The sequence below is a fragment of the Pelobates fuscus genome, chromosome 5 (genome assembly GCF_036172605.1).
Source record: "Pelobates fuscus isolate aPelFus1 chromosome 5, aPelFus1.pri, whole genome shotgun sequence".
Classification (NCBI taxonomy): Eukaryota; Metazoa; Chordata; class Amphibia; order Anura; family Pelobatidae; genus Pelobates; species Pelobates fuscus.
The window spans coordinates 341,597,123-341,612,234 of NC_086321.1; the positions used below are offsets into that span (position 1 = coordinate 341,597,123).

General features: G+C 45.9%; 1 protein-coding gene across 1 annotated transcript; it reads right to left on the reverse strand.

The window, feature by feature from the left end:
• Positions 1-13,024: 13,024 nt before the first annotated feature.
• On the reverse strand, positions 13,025-14,314 carry TMSB10 (thymosin beta 10). Its single transcript, XM_063453276.1, has 3 exons — positions 14,211-14,314; positions 13,541-13,653; positions 13,025-13,261 (listed from the first exon to the last, which is right to left on the reverse strand). The coding sequence occupies exons 2-3, from the start codon at positions 13,638-13,640 to the stop codon at positions 13,236-13,238; spliced, it is 126 nt and encodes a 41-aa protein (XP_063309346.1). The 5' UTR covers positions 13,641-13,653; positions 14,211-14,314; the 3' UTR covers positions 13,025-13,235.
• Between the last annotated feature and the right edge of the window lie 798 nt (positions 14,315-15,112).

The window sequence follows — 15,112 nt, forward strand, 5'->3', positions numbered from 1 at the left end:
ATAATCATGGCACAATAACCACTACAGCTCAGTGTAGTAGTTATGGTGCCAGTAGTGCCAGGATCCCACCCCAGAGTAAGTAGTCATACCGTTTAAGAACAGTTTGACAACTTACCTGGGGTCTGCTGGGATATAGGGCATAGGAGAAGTGGTGTGTGTGAAAGGTGCAGTGTGTGTGTGAGCGGTAAAGTGTGTGTGAGTGCGTAAGGGCGGCAGTGTATTTCAGGGTTGCAGTGTGTGTGTTAGGGGGCAGTGTATGTGTGGGGCAGTGTGTGTGTGAGGGTGGCAGTGTGTGTATGGGGGGCACTGTATGTCTGTGGGGCAGTGTGTGTATGGGGAGCACTGTATGTATGGGGAGGCACTGTATGTATGTGTGGGGCAGTGTGTGTATGCGGGGGGTCGTGTGTGTGGGGCAATGCGTGTATGGGGGGGCAGCAGTGTGTGTACGGCACTGTATGTGTCTGTGTGTGTGTGTGTGTGGAGTGTGTGTATGGGTGTGCAGTGTGTATATGGGTGTGCAGTGTGTGTATGGGGACAGTGTTTGTGGGGCAGTGTGTGTATGGGGGCAGTGTGTGTATGGGGACAGTGTGTGTATGGGGACAGTGTGTGTATGGGGACAGTGTGTGTATGGGGGCAGTGTGTGTATGGGGGCAGTGTGTGTATGGGGACAGTGTGTGTATGGGGACAGTGTGTGTATGGGGACAGTGTGTGTATGGGGACAGTGTGTGTATGGGGGCAGTGTGTGTATGGGGACAGTGTGTGTATGGGGACAGTGTGTGTATGGGGACAGTGTGTGTATGGGGACAGTGTGTGTATGGGGTCAGTGTGTTTATGGGGTCAGTGTGTTTATGGGGTCAGTGTGTTTATGGGGTCAGTGTGTGTATGGGGACAGTGTGTTTATGGGGTCAGTGTGTGTATGGGGACAGTGTGTGTTTGTGGGGCAGTGTGTGTATGGGGTCAGTGTTTTTAAGGGGTCAGTGTGTTTATGGGGACAGTGTGTTTATGGGGTCAGTGTGTTTATGGGGTCAGTGTGTGTTTATGGGGTCAGTGTGTGTTTGTGGGGTCAGTGTGTGTATGGGGTCAGTGTGTGTTTATGGGGTCAGTGTGTGTTTGTGGGGTCAGTGTGTGTATGGGGTCAGTGTGTTTATGGGGTCAGTGTGTGTATGGGGTCAGTGTGATTATGGGGTCAGTGTGATTATGGGGTCAGTGTGTGATTATGGGGTCAGTGTGTTTATGGGGTCAGTGTGTGTATGGGGTCAGTGTGTGTATGGGGTCAGTGTGATTATGGGGTCAGTGTGATTATGGGGTCAGTGTGTGTAAGGGGTCAGTGTGTGTAAGGGGTCAGTGTGTGTAAGGGGTCAGTGTGTTTATGGGGTCAGTGTGTTTATGGGGTCAGTGTGTTTATGGGGTCAGTGTGTTTATGGGGTCAGTGGGTTTATGGGGTCAGTGTGTGTTTGTGGGGCAGTGTGTATATGGGGTCAGTGTGTTTATGGGGTCAGTGTGTTTATGGGGTCAGTGTGTGTATGGGGTCAGTGTGATTATGGGGTCAGTGTGTGTATGGGGTCAGTGTGTGTATGGGGTCAGTGTGATTATGGGGACGTGTGTGTATGGGGTCAGTGTGTTTATGGGGTCAGTGTGTGTGTATGGGGTCAGTGTGTGTATGGGGTCAGTGTGATTATGGGGTCAGTGTGTGATTATGGGGTCAGTGTGTGTATGGGGTCAGTGTGTGTATGGGGTCAGTGTGTTTATGGGGTCAGTGTGTGTATGGGGTCAGTGTGTCTATGGGGTCAGTGTGTGTATGGGGTCAGTGTGTGTATGGGGTCAGTGTGTGTATGGGGTCAGTGTGTGTATGGGGTCAGTGTGTTTATGGGGTCAGTGTGTTTATGGGGTCAGTGTGTGATTATGGGGTCAGTGTGTGATTATGGGGTCAGTGTGTGATTATGGGGTCAGTGTGTGTATGGGGTCAGTGTGTTTATGGGGTCAGTGTTTTTAAGGGGTCAGTGTGTGTATGGGGAGAGTGTGTGTATGGGGTCAGTGTGTGATTATGGGGTCAGTGTGTGTATGGGGTCAGTGTGTGTATGGGGTCAGTGTTTTTAAGGGGTCAGTGTGTGTATGGGGTCAGTGTGTGTATGGGGTCAGTGTGTTTATGGGGTCAGTGTGTTTATGGGGTCAGTGTGTTTATGGGGTCAGTGTGTTTATGGGGTCAGTGTGTGTATGGGGTCAGTGTGTGTATGGGGTCAGTGTGTTTATGGGGTCAGTGTGTTTAAGGGGTCAGTGTGTTTAAGGGGACAGTGTGTGTATGGGGACAGTGTGTGTATGGGGACAGTGTGTGTTTGTGGGGCAGTGTGTGTACGGGGGGAGGAGGGAAGGGAGGTTTTTTTAATTAAAAAAAAAATGTATTTAATAAAATTAATATATTTATGTCCCCCCTCCCTTCTTACCTTTATTGAGGAGGAGGAGGGGGGACATTTCTCCATCCCTGGTGGTCCCAGTGTGATTCCCTGGTGGTCAGGTGGGGAGAGTGAACTCTAGCCCGCGCTCCAGGGCTAGAGTTCACTCTCGCGAGATTTGGAGCGTTGCCGTGGTTACCGCGGCAACGCTCCATGCTAGTGAGAGGAGCACCCGGAGGAGCTGCAGGCTGAGCTCCCGCCGGGTCCTCTCTCACTCTCCTGCCGGCTGCCAGCACAGTGCTTGCGGACCGGGGAGGGAGATCACTGATCTCTCTTCCCGGTCCGCAGGCACATTGCAGGGCTGGCACTTGGGCAATGCCAGCCCTGCACTAGCCGGCCGGGGGGAATCTCGGGGGGGGCAATTGCCCCGTTGCCCCCCCCCTGGATCCGCCAATGGTATAGGGATACCAGTTTGTGTAGGTGATGCAGTGTGTTTGTGTGTAGTGGAAGCAGTGTGTTTTTGTGTAAGGGATAGAAAGCAGTGTGTGTTTGTGTATAAGGGATGTATTGTGTGTTTCTGTCAGGATCGGGACAGGGATCCAACACGCAGAGTACAAAGAGTGGAAAGGTACGTATACCGGGCCTTAGAATGGCCGGACTAACGTACCGAGAGTAATAGAGAATAGTCAGAGACAAGCCGAGGTCGAGGGAACGAGAAGACAGATAAGCGAGAGACAAGCCGGTTCAAGGGATAACAGAGATAAGCAGGGTAGTACAACAAGCCGAGTCAAAACCAATAGAGCAAACTAGAATACCAGAGCACTGAGTGACTAGACAAGCTAGAACCACGACAGGGCAATGAGCTGAAGTGAGAAGTAAGCTTAAATACCCTGGCTCTGGATGGTAATCACGCCTCTGACAAGTACCGATTGGATATCGGACACTTGAGTGACAGGTCGTTCGTGATAGCGTCATGACGTCACGTATTGAGCGTCCCGCTAGAAAAGGATGTGGATTCCTCGCGGTCGGTGTTTAAGTGACTGGATGAACCGCGAGGAACGAAGGAAACAGCTCGTTTGGACGGATAAACTACTAAGTCTCTACCTCTTTTAGAGGTAGAGACCTCAGGTACCCTGACAGTTTCTTGTTGTGTGTAAGGGATGCATTGTGTGAATCTGTGTTTGTATTCATAAGGGATGCAAAGTGTGTTTCTGTGTATGTAAGGGATGCAGTGTGTGTGTCTGTAAGGGGTGCATTGAGTGTGTGTAAGAGATGCATTGTGTTTCTGTGTGTGTGTAAGAGAAGCAGTGTGTGTTTGCATGTGTGTGTAAGGGATACATTGTGTGTTTCTGTGTATATGTGCAAAGGATGCATTGTCTTTTTGTGTAAGGGTTGCAGTGTGTGTGTGTGTGTGTGTGTGTGTGTGTGTGTGTGTGTGTAATGGATGCATTGTGTGTTTCTCTGTGTGTAAGGGAAGCATGTTGTGTTTCTGTGTGTATAGGGATGCATTGTGTGTGTGTGTGTGTGTGTGTGTGAGTAGTGTAAAAGAGCTCCCTGTCCTGTAGAGCTCTCCCTTCCATCCCTTAGAGATCTCCCCTGCCCCTTAGTGGTCTCTTCTCTCCCCCCCACCTCCCTTAGTGGTCTCCTTTTCTCCCCGACTTTCCATTAGTGGTCTCTCGTCTCCCCCTTAGTGGTCTCTGCTCTCCTCTGCGCCCACCCTCCCCTAGTGGTCTATCCTCCACCCCCTCCCTTAGCGGTCTCTCCTCACCACCCTCCCCTAGTGGTCTCTCCACCACCCCCTCCCTCCTTTAGTGGTCTCTCCCTCCCCCACGTTCTCCTCAACCCCCCTCCCTGTGTTCTCATCTCCCCCCCGTGTTCTCCTCTTCTTCTCCCCCTGTGTTCTCCTCTTTTTCCCCCTCCCTGTGTTTTCCTCTTCTTCCCCCCTCCCTGTGTTCTCCTCTTTTTCCCCCTCCCTTTTCTCCACTTCTTCGCTCCCTCCCTGTGTTCTCCTCTTCTTTTGCCCCGTCCCTGTAATCTCTTCTTCTCCCCCCTTCCTCCCTGTAATCTTCTCTTCTCCCCCCTCCCTGTAATCTTCTCCCCTCCTCCCCTGTAATTTTCTCTTCTTCTCCCCTCTTCCCTCCCTGTAATCTCTTCTTCTCCCAGTAATCTTCTCTTCTCCCCCCGTAATCTTCTCCCCCTCCCTCCAATCTTCTCCCCCTCCCTGTAATCTTCTCCACTCCCCCCTGTAATCTTCTCCCCCCCCCCTCCCTGTAATCTTCTCCACTCCCCCCATGTAGTCTTATCCCCTCCTCCCTCCCTGTAATCTTCTTCTCTCCCCTTCCCTGTAATCTTCTTCTCCCCCCCTCCCTCCCTGTAATCTTCTTTCCCCCCTCCCTGTAATCTTCTTCTCCCCCCTCCCTCCCTTTAATCTTCTTCTCTCCCTCCCTCCCTGTAATCTTCCCCCCCCTCCCTCCCTGTAATCTTCTTCTCCTCACTTCCCATTCCCTGTAGTGTGGCCGTGCTTCTCTCCGGTCCGTGACCTGGCCGGACTGACAGGAAGTGCACACTCACACTGAGCTCCTGTCAGTCCGGCCGGGTCGCAGACCGGAGAGAAGCTCGGTCATGCTACAGGGAAGGGGAGGTGATGCAGTGCGGCAGCCGCCTCAGCGCTTTCTATAGAGCGCTTAGGCGGCTGTGGCATTTAAAGGGACGGCGATGGGGACGCAGGGCGCCCCCTCCTATATGGCGCCCTAGGTGGCTGCCTAGTTCGCCTTATAGGAAGCGCCGGCCCTGATTGATAACATCCACTGATTGGGACTCCATCTTGAATCTGCGGATATGCAAGTATCGATTCAGTCTGTGTAAATTTAGGATGGGTGTCCACCCTCCCGAGGACTTTTTGGTCAGAAATAGATGTCAATAGAAGCCGTGAGTCCTTTCTGACTCTGGGACTGGTACAAGGACTCCTTCTTTTTGTGGAGAAGAAGTGAAGACCTGGAGAGCAAGCCTTTTTACTTTGTCTCCTGGCTGCTTTGTGATTTGGAAGGAACTGGAAGGAGGGTTTGTGCAAAATTCTAGAAGATATCCCCTTCTGATGATATCCAGAACCCAGTTGTCGCTTACGGATTCCTCCCATGCCACGCGGAATTAGAGCAAGCGAGCTCCAACACCGCCTGACAGGGAGCTGAGTCCATCACAGATTCCTGGGGTTCTTGGAGGGTTCTTGCCGCCTCTAGCACCATGTTGACCGCTCCTCCCGGATTGATTTCTCCCATATTCCTTACCCGGTCTGTAGGATCTGCTATTACGAAATGGGAAATAGTCCCTTTTCGCACAAAAGCAACCTTTGGGCCTGTTGTCTTGAGGCAGAAAGGACTTTTTACTTTTGGCTGCTCATTTAATACAATCATCCAGATTCTTGCCGAATAACATGTTGCCATGAAAAGGAAGGGAGCACAAGCTGCCTTTAGAGGAAGTGTCAGGAGACCATAATCTGAGCCATAGCGCTCTCCTGGCTGAAACTGAGAGAGCCATATTTCTTGCTAGGGACCTCACCAGATCCACCGCAGCCTCAGATGAGAAGTCAACAGCCAATTTCAAATCTTTTCGGCTGTCCAGTATGGAGGGACGGCTCCTGCCGTTCTTAATATCCTCCTCAAAATTCTCCATCCAAACTTTAAGCGCCCTGGACACTGACATAAGAGCTACCGCTGGGTGCAGGCCAGTACCTGAAGCCACATATGCTTTGGAAAGACTGAAGTCCATCTTTCTGTCCATAGGGTCTTTGAAGGAACCCGCATCATCAACAGGTAAAGTGGCACTTTTGGCCAATCTAACCACGGCCACATCTACCTTGAGAGCGGAATCCCATGCCTCAGCGTCAGTGTCCTCAAAAGGATACAGTCTGGAAAATCTTCCTTTTGTGGAGGATTTTCTGTCCGATCTGGACCATTCCTCCCTGATGAGATCTTTTATAGTCTCATGGACTGGAAAGGTTGCCCTCTTCCTCCTGAGGTCAGAGAAGTGACGACTGGATGTGGAAAGCTCCTCCTTAGATGATTCCTTCAAACTGAGGGTTTTGCGGACCCTGGATATCAAATGGTCAATTTCCATAGGTTCCAGGAAATCTGGAGCTGGAAGCACCTCATCCTCAGAAGAAGAACCCAGGTCTCTCAGGGATTCCATAGTCATACACCAGAGACGTCTCGAGAACACTCCAAAGGTTCCAAACATCTTGGTCGCTTGCGGGACTTCCCAGCTTCCTGAATGCCCAGAGCAACTGCTTGTGAAATATACTGCAATATGTCAGGCGCAGGTTGGATGGAGGGCTGCCTTTGAGATGGGCCTGCTGCCACAGATAGGCAAGAAAAACAGAGACGTTTCCCCTCCAGAGCTCTGTTATCACAGGATTCACACTGTGTCCTTTTTAGCGACTTCCCTTTGGACGACACTGAAGCTCTAGTCCCCCTAGAACTGCAGAAACAGGGACAGAACAGTGTATCAGTGATCCCCACTTTTTTAAATGCTAGATAAAACAAACCAGAAAAAACATGGCTTACCTATAAGACTTAGGTTGTGACCTTTTGTTTGGTGGGGAAGAATCAGAATTAGAGGAATTTGAGACTTCCATATCCATCTGCAGAACCAAATGCAAGAAAGAATCTCAAATTGAAATTCAGAACAAATTGAAGGATACCACTTTAAAAAAATAAAAAGACATCTACCTTAGTGAAAAGCAGACGAAACGAAAATCAAGCAGGAGATAGGAGGAAGCAATGCAGCATTCACCAGAGCACAGAGCACCTGTGTGAATCAGACGAACTAACAGATGAACGAGCCATTCGTGTGAACAAACGAACGTTCGCCAGAATTCATGCGAACGGCTAAAATTCATGCGAACGGCAAAATTTCAGGCGAATGGCTAAAAGCCATTCAGCTACCTGGGATGGGGGGTGGAAACATAGCAATTTTGTGAAAACATGGTGTTTCACTTAAATGGGAGTTGAACAGGGAATTGCAAGCTTTATAACAATATAGCAGAGATTGAGAATAATTCTAATTTGACTATTAGACAGGGTTATTTACTACACCGAGAATTCAAACCGAGTGAATTTCAAATTTAAGGTCAATATAGTCGAACTGAAAGCCAGCTATTTTTCAGTTTGGCTACTCTGGCCTGAAATTTTAAATTCACCTTGAATTTACACTGTAGTTAAAAAAACTAAAAACTAAACTCTGTTAGTATAAAATTTGTTATCCCTGGTGAAAAAAAAAGAGAGAGCTGCATAACCATCAGTAAGTAGAATTATTAAGCGCGGCCAGAATTATGGAAAGGAATTAATATGGGAATTGTCGATTATTTCAGAAAATGGTGCAATACCATCAAGGTCTTGATGGTAAGTTATGTATTTTTGCTGATGATACTAAGATATGTAACGGGGGGGGGGGGGGGGGGGTGGAATAAGCTAAATGGCAAATGATTTATGGAAACTAGAAAAATGGTCAGGGTTGTGGCAACTGACATTTATTGTGGATAAGTGCAAGAAAATGCATCTTGGACGTAAAAACCCAAGGGCAGAGTACAGAATATTTGATAGAGTCCTAACCGCAACATCTGAGGAAAGGGATTTAGGGGTGATTATTTCTGATGGCTTAAAGGTAGGCAGACAATGTAATAGAGCAGCAGGAAATGCCAGGTTGTATAGGGAGAGGTATTAGCAGTAGAAAGAGGGAAGTGCTCATGCCATTGTACAGAACACTGGTGAGACCTCACTTGGAGTATTGTACGCAGTACTGGAGACCGTATCTTCAGAAGGATATTGATACCTTAGAGAGAGTTCAGAGAAGGGCTACTAAACTGGTTCATGGATTGCAGGATAAAACTTACAAGGAAAGGTTAAAGGAACTTAACCCCTTAAGGACACATGACGTGCCTGACACGTCATGATTCCCTTTTATTCCAGAAGTTTGGTCCTTAAGGGGTTAAAGGGACACTATAGTCACCTGAACAACTACAGCTTAATGTAGTTGTTCAGGTGAGATCTATAGCTCCCTGCAGGCAATCTAATGTAAACACTGTATTTTACATCACGCGCATGCGCGGTTGTGCGCTCAAGACTTCAGAGGGCGTCATGAATGCCGCCCTATGAAGTATGTGCACATGTGCGGCGAAGCCGCGCATGTGCACAAGGGAGCAATGACGCTTCCAAATGGAAGCGTCTGATTGCTCCCTGCTCGCGCCCGCCTATTTTGTCATTTTGACGAAATAGGGGGCTCGGCTTCACGGGGCTCCCGGCGCTGGAACCAGGTGAGTAAAATCCTCTGCCTGGAGAGTCCCTTTAACATGCATAGCTAGGAGGAAAGACGAGACAGGGGGGCAATCAACACAGTAAAGGAGGAGACTATATTTAAATTAAGAAAAACTACCACTACAAGAGGACATAGTCTTAAATTAGAGGGGCAAAGGTTTAAAAGTAATATCCGGAAGTATTACTTTACTGAGAGGGTAGTGGATGCATGGAATAGCCTTACAGCTGAAGTGGTAGAGGTTAACACAGTAAAAGAGTTTAAGCATCCTAGCTATAAGATAAGGCCAGGGACTAATGAAAGTATTTAGAAAATTGGGCAGACTAGATGGGCCGAATGGTTCTTATCTGCCGTCACATTCTATGTTTCACATTACCAATGGAAATCTATACAATGTGTTAATATAGAATTTAAAAAAGAAAAATCACTGTTGCCCATGATGTGCACTGTTGGCAGTGAGGAGATTGTGGATTCTTCAAGACACAAAAATGTGAATGATATTAGTCTGTTCTCCCCCTTATTGCATGCCACTGCTCCCACACATAAGATCAGCTACATTTTAAATATAGGCTGCAGCCCACTCAGATTTTTTTTTCTACCAGGCAAATAAAAGCTGCACTATAACTATGTTCCTGCTGTTAATTTTGCCACATGAAGATGTGTTGTCAGCGATGAAATATCGATATACCCATGTATTCTGTCTTAACTGAGTAACTATGGCCCTAACTGTATTCAGAAAATTTAGAGATGTCAGGATATTGTTTGGGGAACCTACCACCCATTTCGTACATTTTGCCCCCTTTCGTGTGTTTTTTCCCTTTTCCGTTTGGGAGTTGTTATATACGAACGCTCTCCATACGTCTCCGGAACAAGGACTACCCCTGTACACTAAAACATTCACACCAGCAACTTAAGTGCGAAACTGCAAGGGAAATAATTAATTAATTCTTCCCTTGGTGGCAATCTTGTCTCCAGAACGTGGGCAGCGGCACTTGGTCGTCGAGTGCCTGGAACTCTTTTCACCTAGGCACTCACACGAACCCCAGTAAAGATTGGGCAGCTGCCCGTTCTACTTTCCAACCAGCTATGTAACGTTCGGGAGATATGAACTAACGAATAAGAGGAGCATTCGTACCCTGAAACGAAAAGAATCCCTTGCATGGTGTTCGCACAAGAACTCCCAAATAGAGACCAGCCAGGACACCTATTTCCCTGGAACGGTTTTGGGATAGCGCCTCGTGTCTGGCCAGTCAAAACTTTACCCCGGTAGCATTCCCATTTCACCGAACCGATCTGAGTGATCTATGGATATGTACACTCAGATCAGGGATATCCGGGGGTATAACTTTTGTGGGGTTCCTGGTTATGGTGGGGGCACTTTGGGGGTTCTGCAGATTTTGTATAGATTTACTGTACCTTAGAGATAATTGAATTATAGTTTGTTCTTACACAATTGTCTCTCAGGCACAGGTGATCTTGGGATTGAAACCCTTGTGTTATTGTATTTGAGACCCCATGTATGTAAATAAATCAGTTGACTACCAGAACTATGTTTCGTCTGGTTACTAGGGGAATGGATGACTGCATGCTTTAATGGTTCCAGAGTGAAGGAATTAACGGAGGTAATCAGTTGGGTTACCCGTGGTCCGCTACAAATGGTATCCTAGAAATTTCTATATTCTTTATGATGACTAACAGAAAAAGCACTGCCCTGCAGAATGCAGCATTTTTGTGGATTTTATTTGCTGACATCAATCAAGTCAATACCTTCTTGATTTCCCTCCTGCACACAATACAAAGAACACGGCACTAAATAAAGCAGTTTAATATGGATATGTGTAATAAGGGCTCAGGCCATAGACATTGACTTATGGCAAAGTTAAAGGGACACTATAGTTACCAAAACAACTTTAGCTTAACCCCTTAAGGACACATGACATGTGTGACATGTCCTAATTCCCTTTTATTCCAGAAGTTTGGTCCTTAAGGGGTTAAAGAGAAACTATAGTGCCATGAAAACAAGGCTATTTTCCGGACACTATAGCTCTTTACACTGCCCATCTCCATCATAGCATGAGGACGTCCAATAGCCGCCTAACGATCCGGTAGTCCCTATAGTGGCTGTCTAGTAGATCGCCATTAGTGGAGTTAATCCATAAAGGTAATTATTGCAGTTTAAATAAAAATAAGTGGTCAAGCAAATATAAATATGATTAATATGGTCTGCTTTACACCGTAAACAGAGTGGACTTGGATTAGATAAATCAAATAAACATGCGGTATCAGTACTCCAATTGTAAAAATAATACAAATCAAATAAGTATAATAAATGTAATTTTATTGAATAAACTGCATGGACTAAACACAGAACTCTAAAATCAGAAGTATTTGCTTTGGAAGTATGCATCTCCTGCTCTATAAATTGAGCTTTAATCACGTAGGTTCCTGTAGGGTCTAGTAGGCTATTAACAGAATGTGCAATAAAGGAAGTTTAAACAGATATCTCTTTACATGAAGACTATGCAAGTCACATGCAGGGAGGTGTGGCTTTGGTATATAAACAAAGTTACTTAACATTTTATTGCCCAAATGGGGATAACTGTTTAGTAGATAGGTCCCCAAGAAAAAAATGCATGAGTTTTTCATGCATGTACATATTGGGGGTATATCAAAAGCACTGGAAAGGCTGCAGAGCTTTTGAAATGCAGCCTTAGTGAGCGCCTCCCCTCCCCCACATCTGGTTTAAAGGGACTCTCCAGTGCCAGGAAAACACTGCAGGCCCCCTCTCCTTTCCACCCCAAGTTGCTGAAGGGGTTAAAACCCCTTCAGTGACTTACCTGTATCCAGCGCTGTATCCTGGTTCAGGATCCGCCCACGCTGACGTCATCCGGCAGGAGAGACCTATTGCGCATTCACGGCCAGGATAGACTTAGTGTGCATGCGTGGCAATGCTTTCCTATGGGGATTTCAGCAACGCTGAAGCTCCTCACACAGCGTGAGGACTTCCAGCGACGCTATAGCACATGAAATGTGTGCTACAAACCCAGAAGTGCCCTCTAGTGACTTGCTAGTAGACCGCCACTAGAGGAGTTAACCCTGCAAGGTAAATATTGCATCTTATGAAACCTGCAATATTTACAGTTGCAGGGTTAATGGTAGTAGGAGTTGGCATCCAGACCACTCCAATGGGCAGAAGTGGTCTGGGTGCCTGGAGTGTCCCTTTAAGGTCTGGAATAGCTGATCTGAGGCAGCAAGCCTGCCACTTCTGTTAGCTCAAGGAAGCAGGCTGCAAACCTTTGACAGAGCCCCATAGTTTATTTATAAAAGGGCGCTTTTATAAACTGGGGTTAAACTTAGATACTCATTCATAAAGCACTTCAACTCCTAAACTCCTAAACTGCGAAGAATTCATCAGCGACATTGCAGGGACACGATCTATACACCAAAACTGCTTCAAAAAGCTATAGTCGTTTTGGAGTCCACAGTATTCCTTTAAGAGCATAACCTTAAGATTTTCACAACTTTTGGAAATAGGAGAGAAACAATTGCCTTACTCCTAATGGCACTTAGAATGTTCCTCAGGCAGCACAGTCATAAGACATATTGCAACAGTATATAGCCCTTATTAAATGAAGAACACAGCATCATGACTTAAGGGGGGACGACACTAAGGGGTATTACATGGACCTATTTTCCCCATTCCCCTTTAAAAAGGTTATTGAAGCCCAGTTTACGGGATAAGTTAATGAGGGATCATCTTCCTAAAGAAATAGTTACAAACTACATCCAGCTTGTTTCAATAGGTTAAAAACACTCCATCCTTTACCAACTTACCTGTCATTAAGTCACCGCCTCTGAAGCACCACTGAGCTAAGCTCTGCCAGTTCATTGGCACTCTAGCCACTGCTCCCAATTAAGGCATGCACCCAGTGGACCAAGTCAATTGGCCTTAACCAGGGAGGGCACCATAACACAGCAGTCCTGAATTATTCCTGCAAACTCACATGCCAATATATGGGATATGCCAATAGAGGTTGAGCAAACCACTTCAGGTAAAGGATTTAAAAAAAAAAAAAAAACCACGGGGCTGAGTTCTATTGCAGATTCCCTTTAATTATTGAACTGCATTTCACTTAGACCTTTATAATTAAATGTTTCAACCTAATCAGGTTGGAGAAGCTTTGCATATTCACAGCCGGAAGGAATCATTTTTAATTTGCTGCCTATACCTGAATTAAAAGAAAAAAAAAAAAAAACAAAAAACTAAACCAGTGCTTTAACCAAGTTCCAACCCACCCTTGGAAGCAGACTGTAAGACAAGTTATTGCACAAAATTTCTTTATTCCATTCAACAATCAGACAATAGGGAAGACAAGATAACACAAAATCCCTTTAGTTTTTGGCATTCCAAAAGGTCCAACACTTGACAGGTCCTCCTTTTCATTCACAGTGCACTTAGATCGCCAATAAAGGTCAGACCATTTTCCCTTCAAGCCATTGCTGGGGTGTGGTGGATTCAGTAGAAAATTCAAAAGTTCTTTAATTTTTCTTCTCTTGTTCAATTGCTAGAGAGATCAGAAAATAGCAGAGTTAAAAAAATAAAGTCTTAAGTCAAAACTAGACATCAACACATTCCTGATATTAGCAGTTCTAGTGTTAGATTGTCCATGCAGCAACATATTATGAAAAAGATTTTTAATTAGGATAGCGGAGAGGCATCAGATATTTTCACATGCGAGACATGCATTATGGAATCAACCCCCTTAAAGGGTGATGGGAAATAGACAGGAAGTGCCCTATAATGGTTAGTTGGGAGACACCAAGTAAAACAAAAAGACCCTCACTCTCTTTCGTAGGCAGTGTGTTTTTCTCTTTTGTTTCGGTTTTCCTCAGCTTAGATTTGTCGAACTTGTCGATTTCCCCCAGATCTGGCTTATCTGCCATTTTTAGACTTAATCTGGAACAGAGCAAGAGAGAGGTCAAGCAGCATGGCCAGACAATGCACCCAGGAATCTGTAATTCTATATACACACCCACACACCATTAACCCCTTAAGGACACATGACATCGTGACATGTCATGATTCCCTTTTAATCTAGAAGTTTGGTTCTTAAAGGGTTAAACAGTTAAACATAAAAAATAAAACACATCTTAGTTTCTTTAACCCATTGAATACCAAGTATGAGTAATAAAGCATTAGCACACACCTAGTACTCCATGTAAAGAAGAAAAAAAAACAAAAAAAAAACGCATCTTATAGAATGTCGTTTGGAACGTTATTTTAATGATGGATACAATGTTTCAACGCATCCTTTACCGTGTGTGAAGATGGCTCCAGTCACATACCGTTACAGACCAGGATTAATGAACCATCTATGGTAAGTGATGTACACTAGAATCCCATATACCTGCTAAAACCATAATATAAGGCTTAAAATGAACCAGCCAACCCCAAAATTAATTAAAAGCCCCCTCTATGACAGCAGTAATAACACAGATCCCCCCCCAACTTACCTGGCAGTGGCTGCTCACACCAAACACTACACGATCTCCTGCCGCACAAATGAACAATGGGAAAGCAGCCGGTCCATGCCTTATATACCCCACCCAGCCCATTGCTACGTCATACTGCCACCTGATTGGACGAGAAGTCAGACAGACATGGAGATAAGAGACTGAAGCCCTGGCAGGGGAATGTCACATCACGTGATCTTGCTAGCAGAGCTCTCCCCCACCCCACTTTCCTCCTCAGCTACAGGATGGGGGCTTTGAGATACAGGCATGCAGCCATTGTCCGTTTCACGTGGAACGTGGGTTTTTAGTAAAAGATCCCCCCACCCCTTTGCTTAGAGGTGATGGTAGCTGCAAGTTATCAGTTTACCTTGTAGTACAAAAAAATGAAAGAAGATTGTTCTAAAAAAAAAAATAATGAGGCTGTGATTAAAATTTGACAGCATGTAATGCTTTTTCTTATTTAGATCTAACTAATGCATGCTGATCTGGGGTCTGGAGAATGCATATGCTGCAGGAGGAAGTCAGGTAATTAATCAAGTAGGGTGGGGTCCCCATGGAACTGCTCTGATTAGTTTACTGATTACCTTTCTGCAGCTGATACATTTATACAAGGTGCAGGGCAGCGTTATTCATGCCCTGCTCATCAGATAGGTCTCAAGAAAAATAGTGGACCTGGCAGCACAAGGTCCAAACACATTGTCCTTCAGTATTACTGCATCTAGCTAGGGTGGTAGAATTCTGTCTTGGTGGCTAATGCAATGGTGTTTATTGATCCATGTATAGAAATATTTGGGGGCCCCATCAACCAGTGCCAACAGGATTATTTACTAAAGTGGGAATAAAAGGGCAATTTGTCCAGTTTGGCCATTTTAGGTCCTTAAAGTCTCAATTTAGTGAATAAC

Bases quoted from the DNA above. Each gene is read 5' to 3' on its own strand.
- TMSB10 (XM_063453276.1), bottom strand. From the start codon at position 13,640: ATGGCAGATAAGCCAGATCTGGGGGAAATCGACAAGTTCGACAAATCT. The intron at 13,262-13,540 runs GTGAGGGTCTTT...TGATCTCTCTAG, and splicing joins CACACTGCCTACGAAAGAGA to CAATTGAACAAGAGAAGAAA.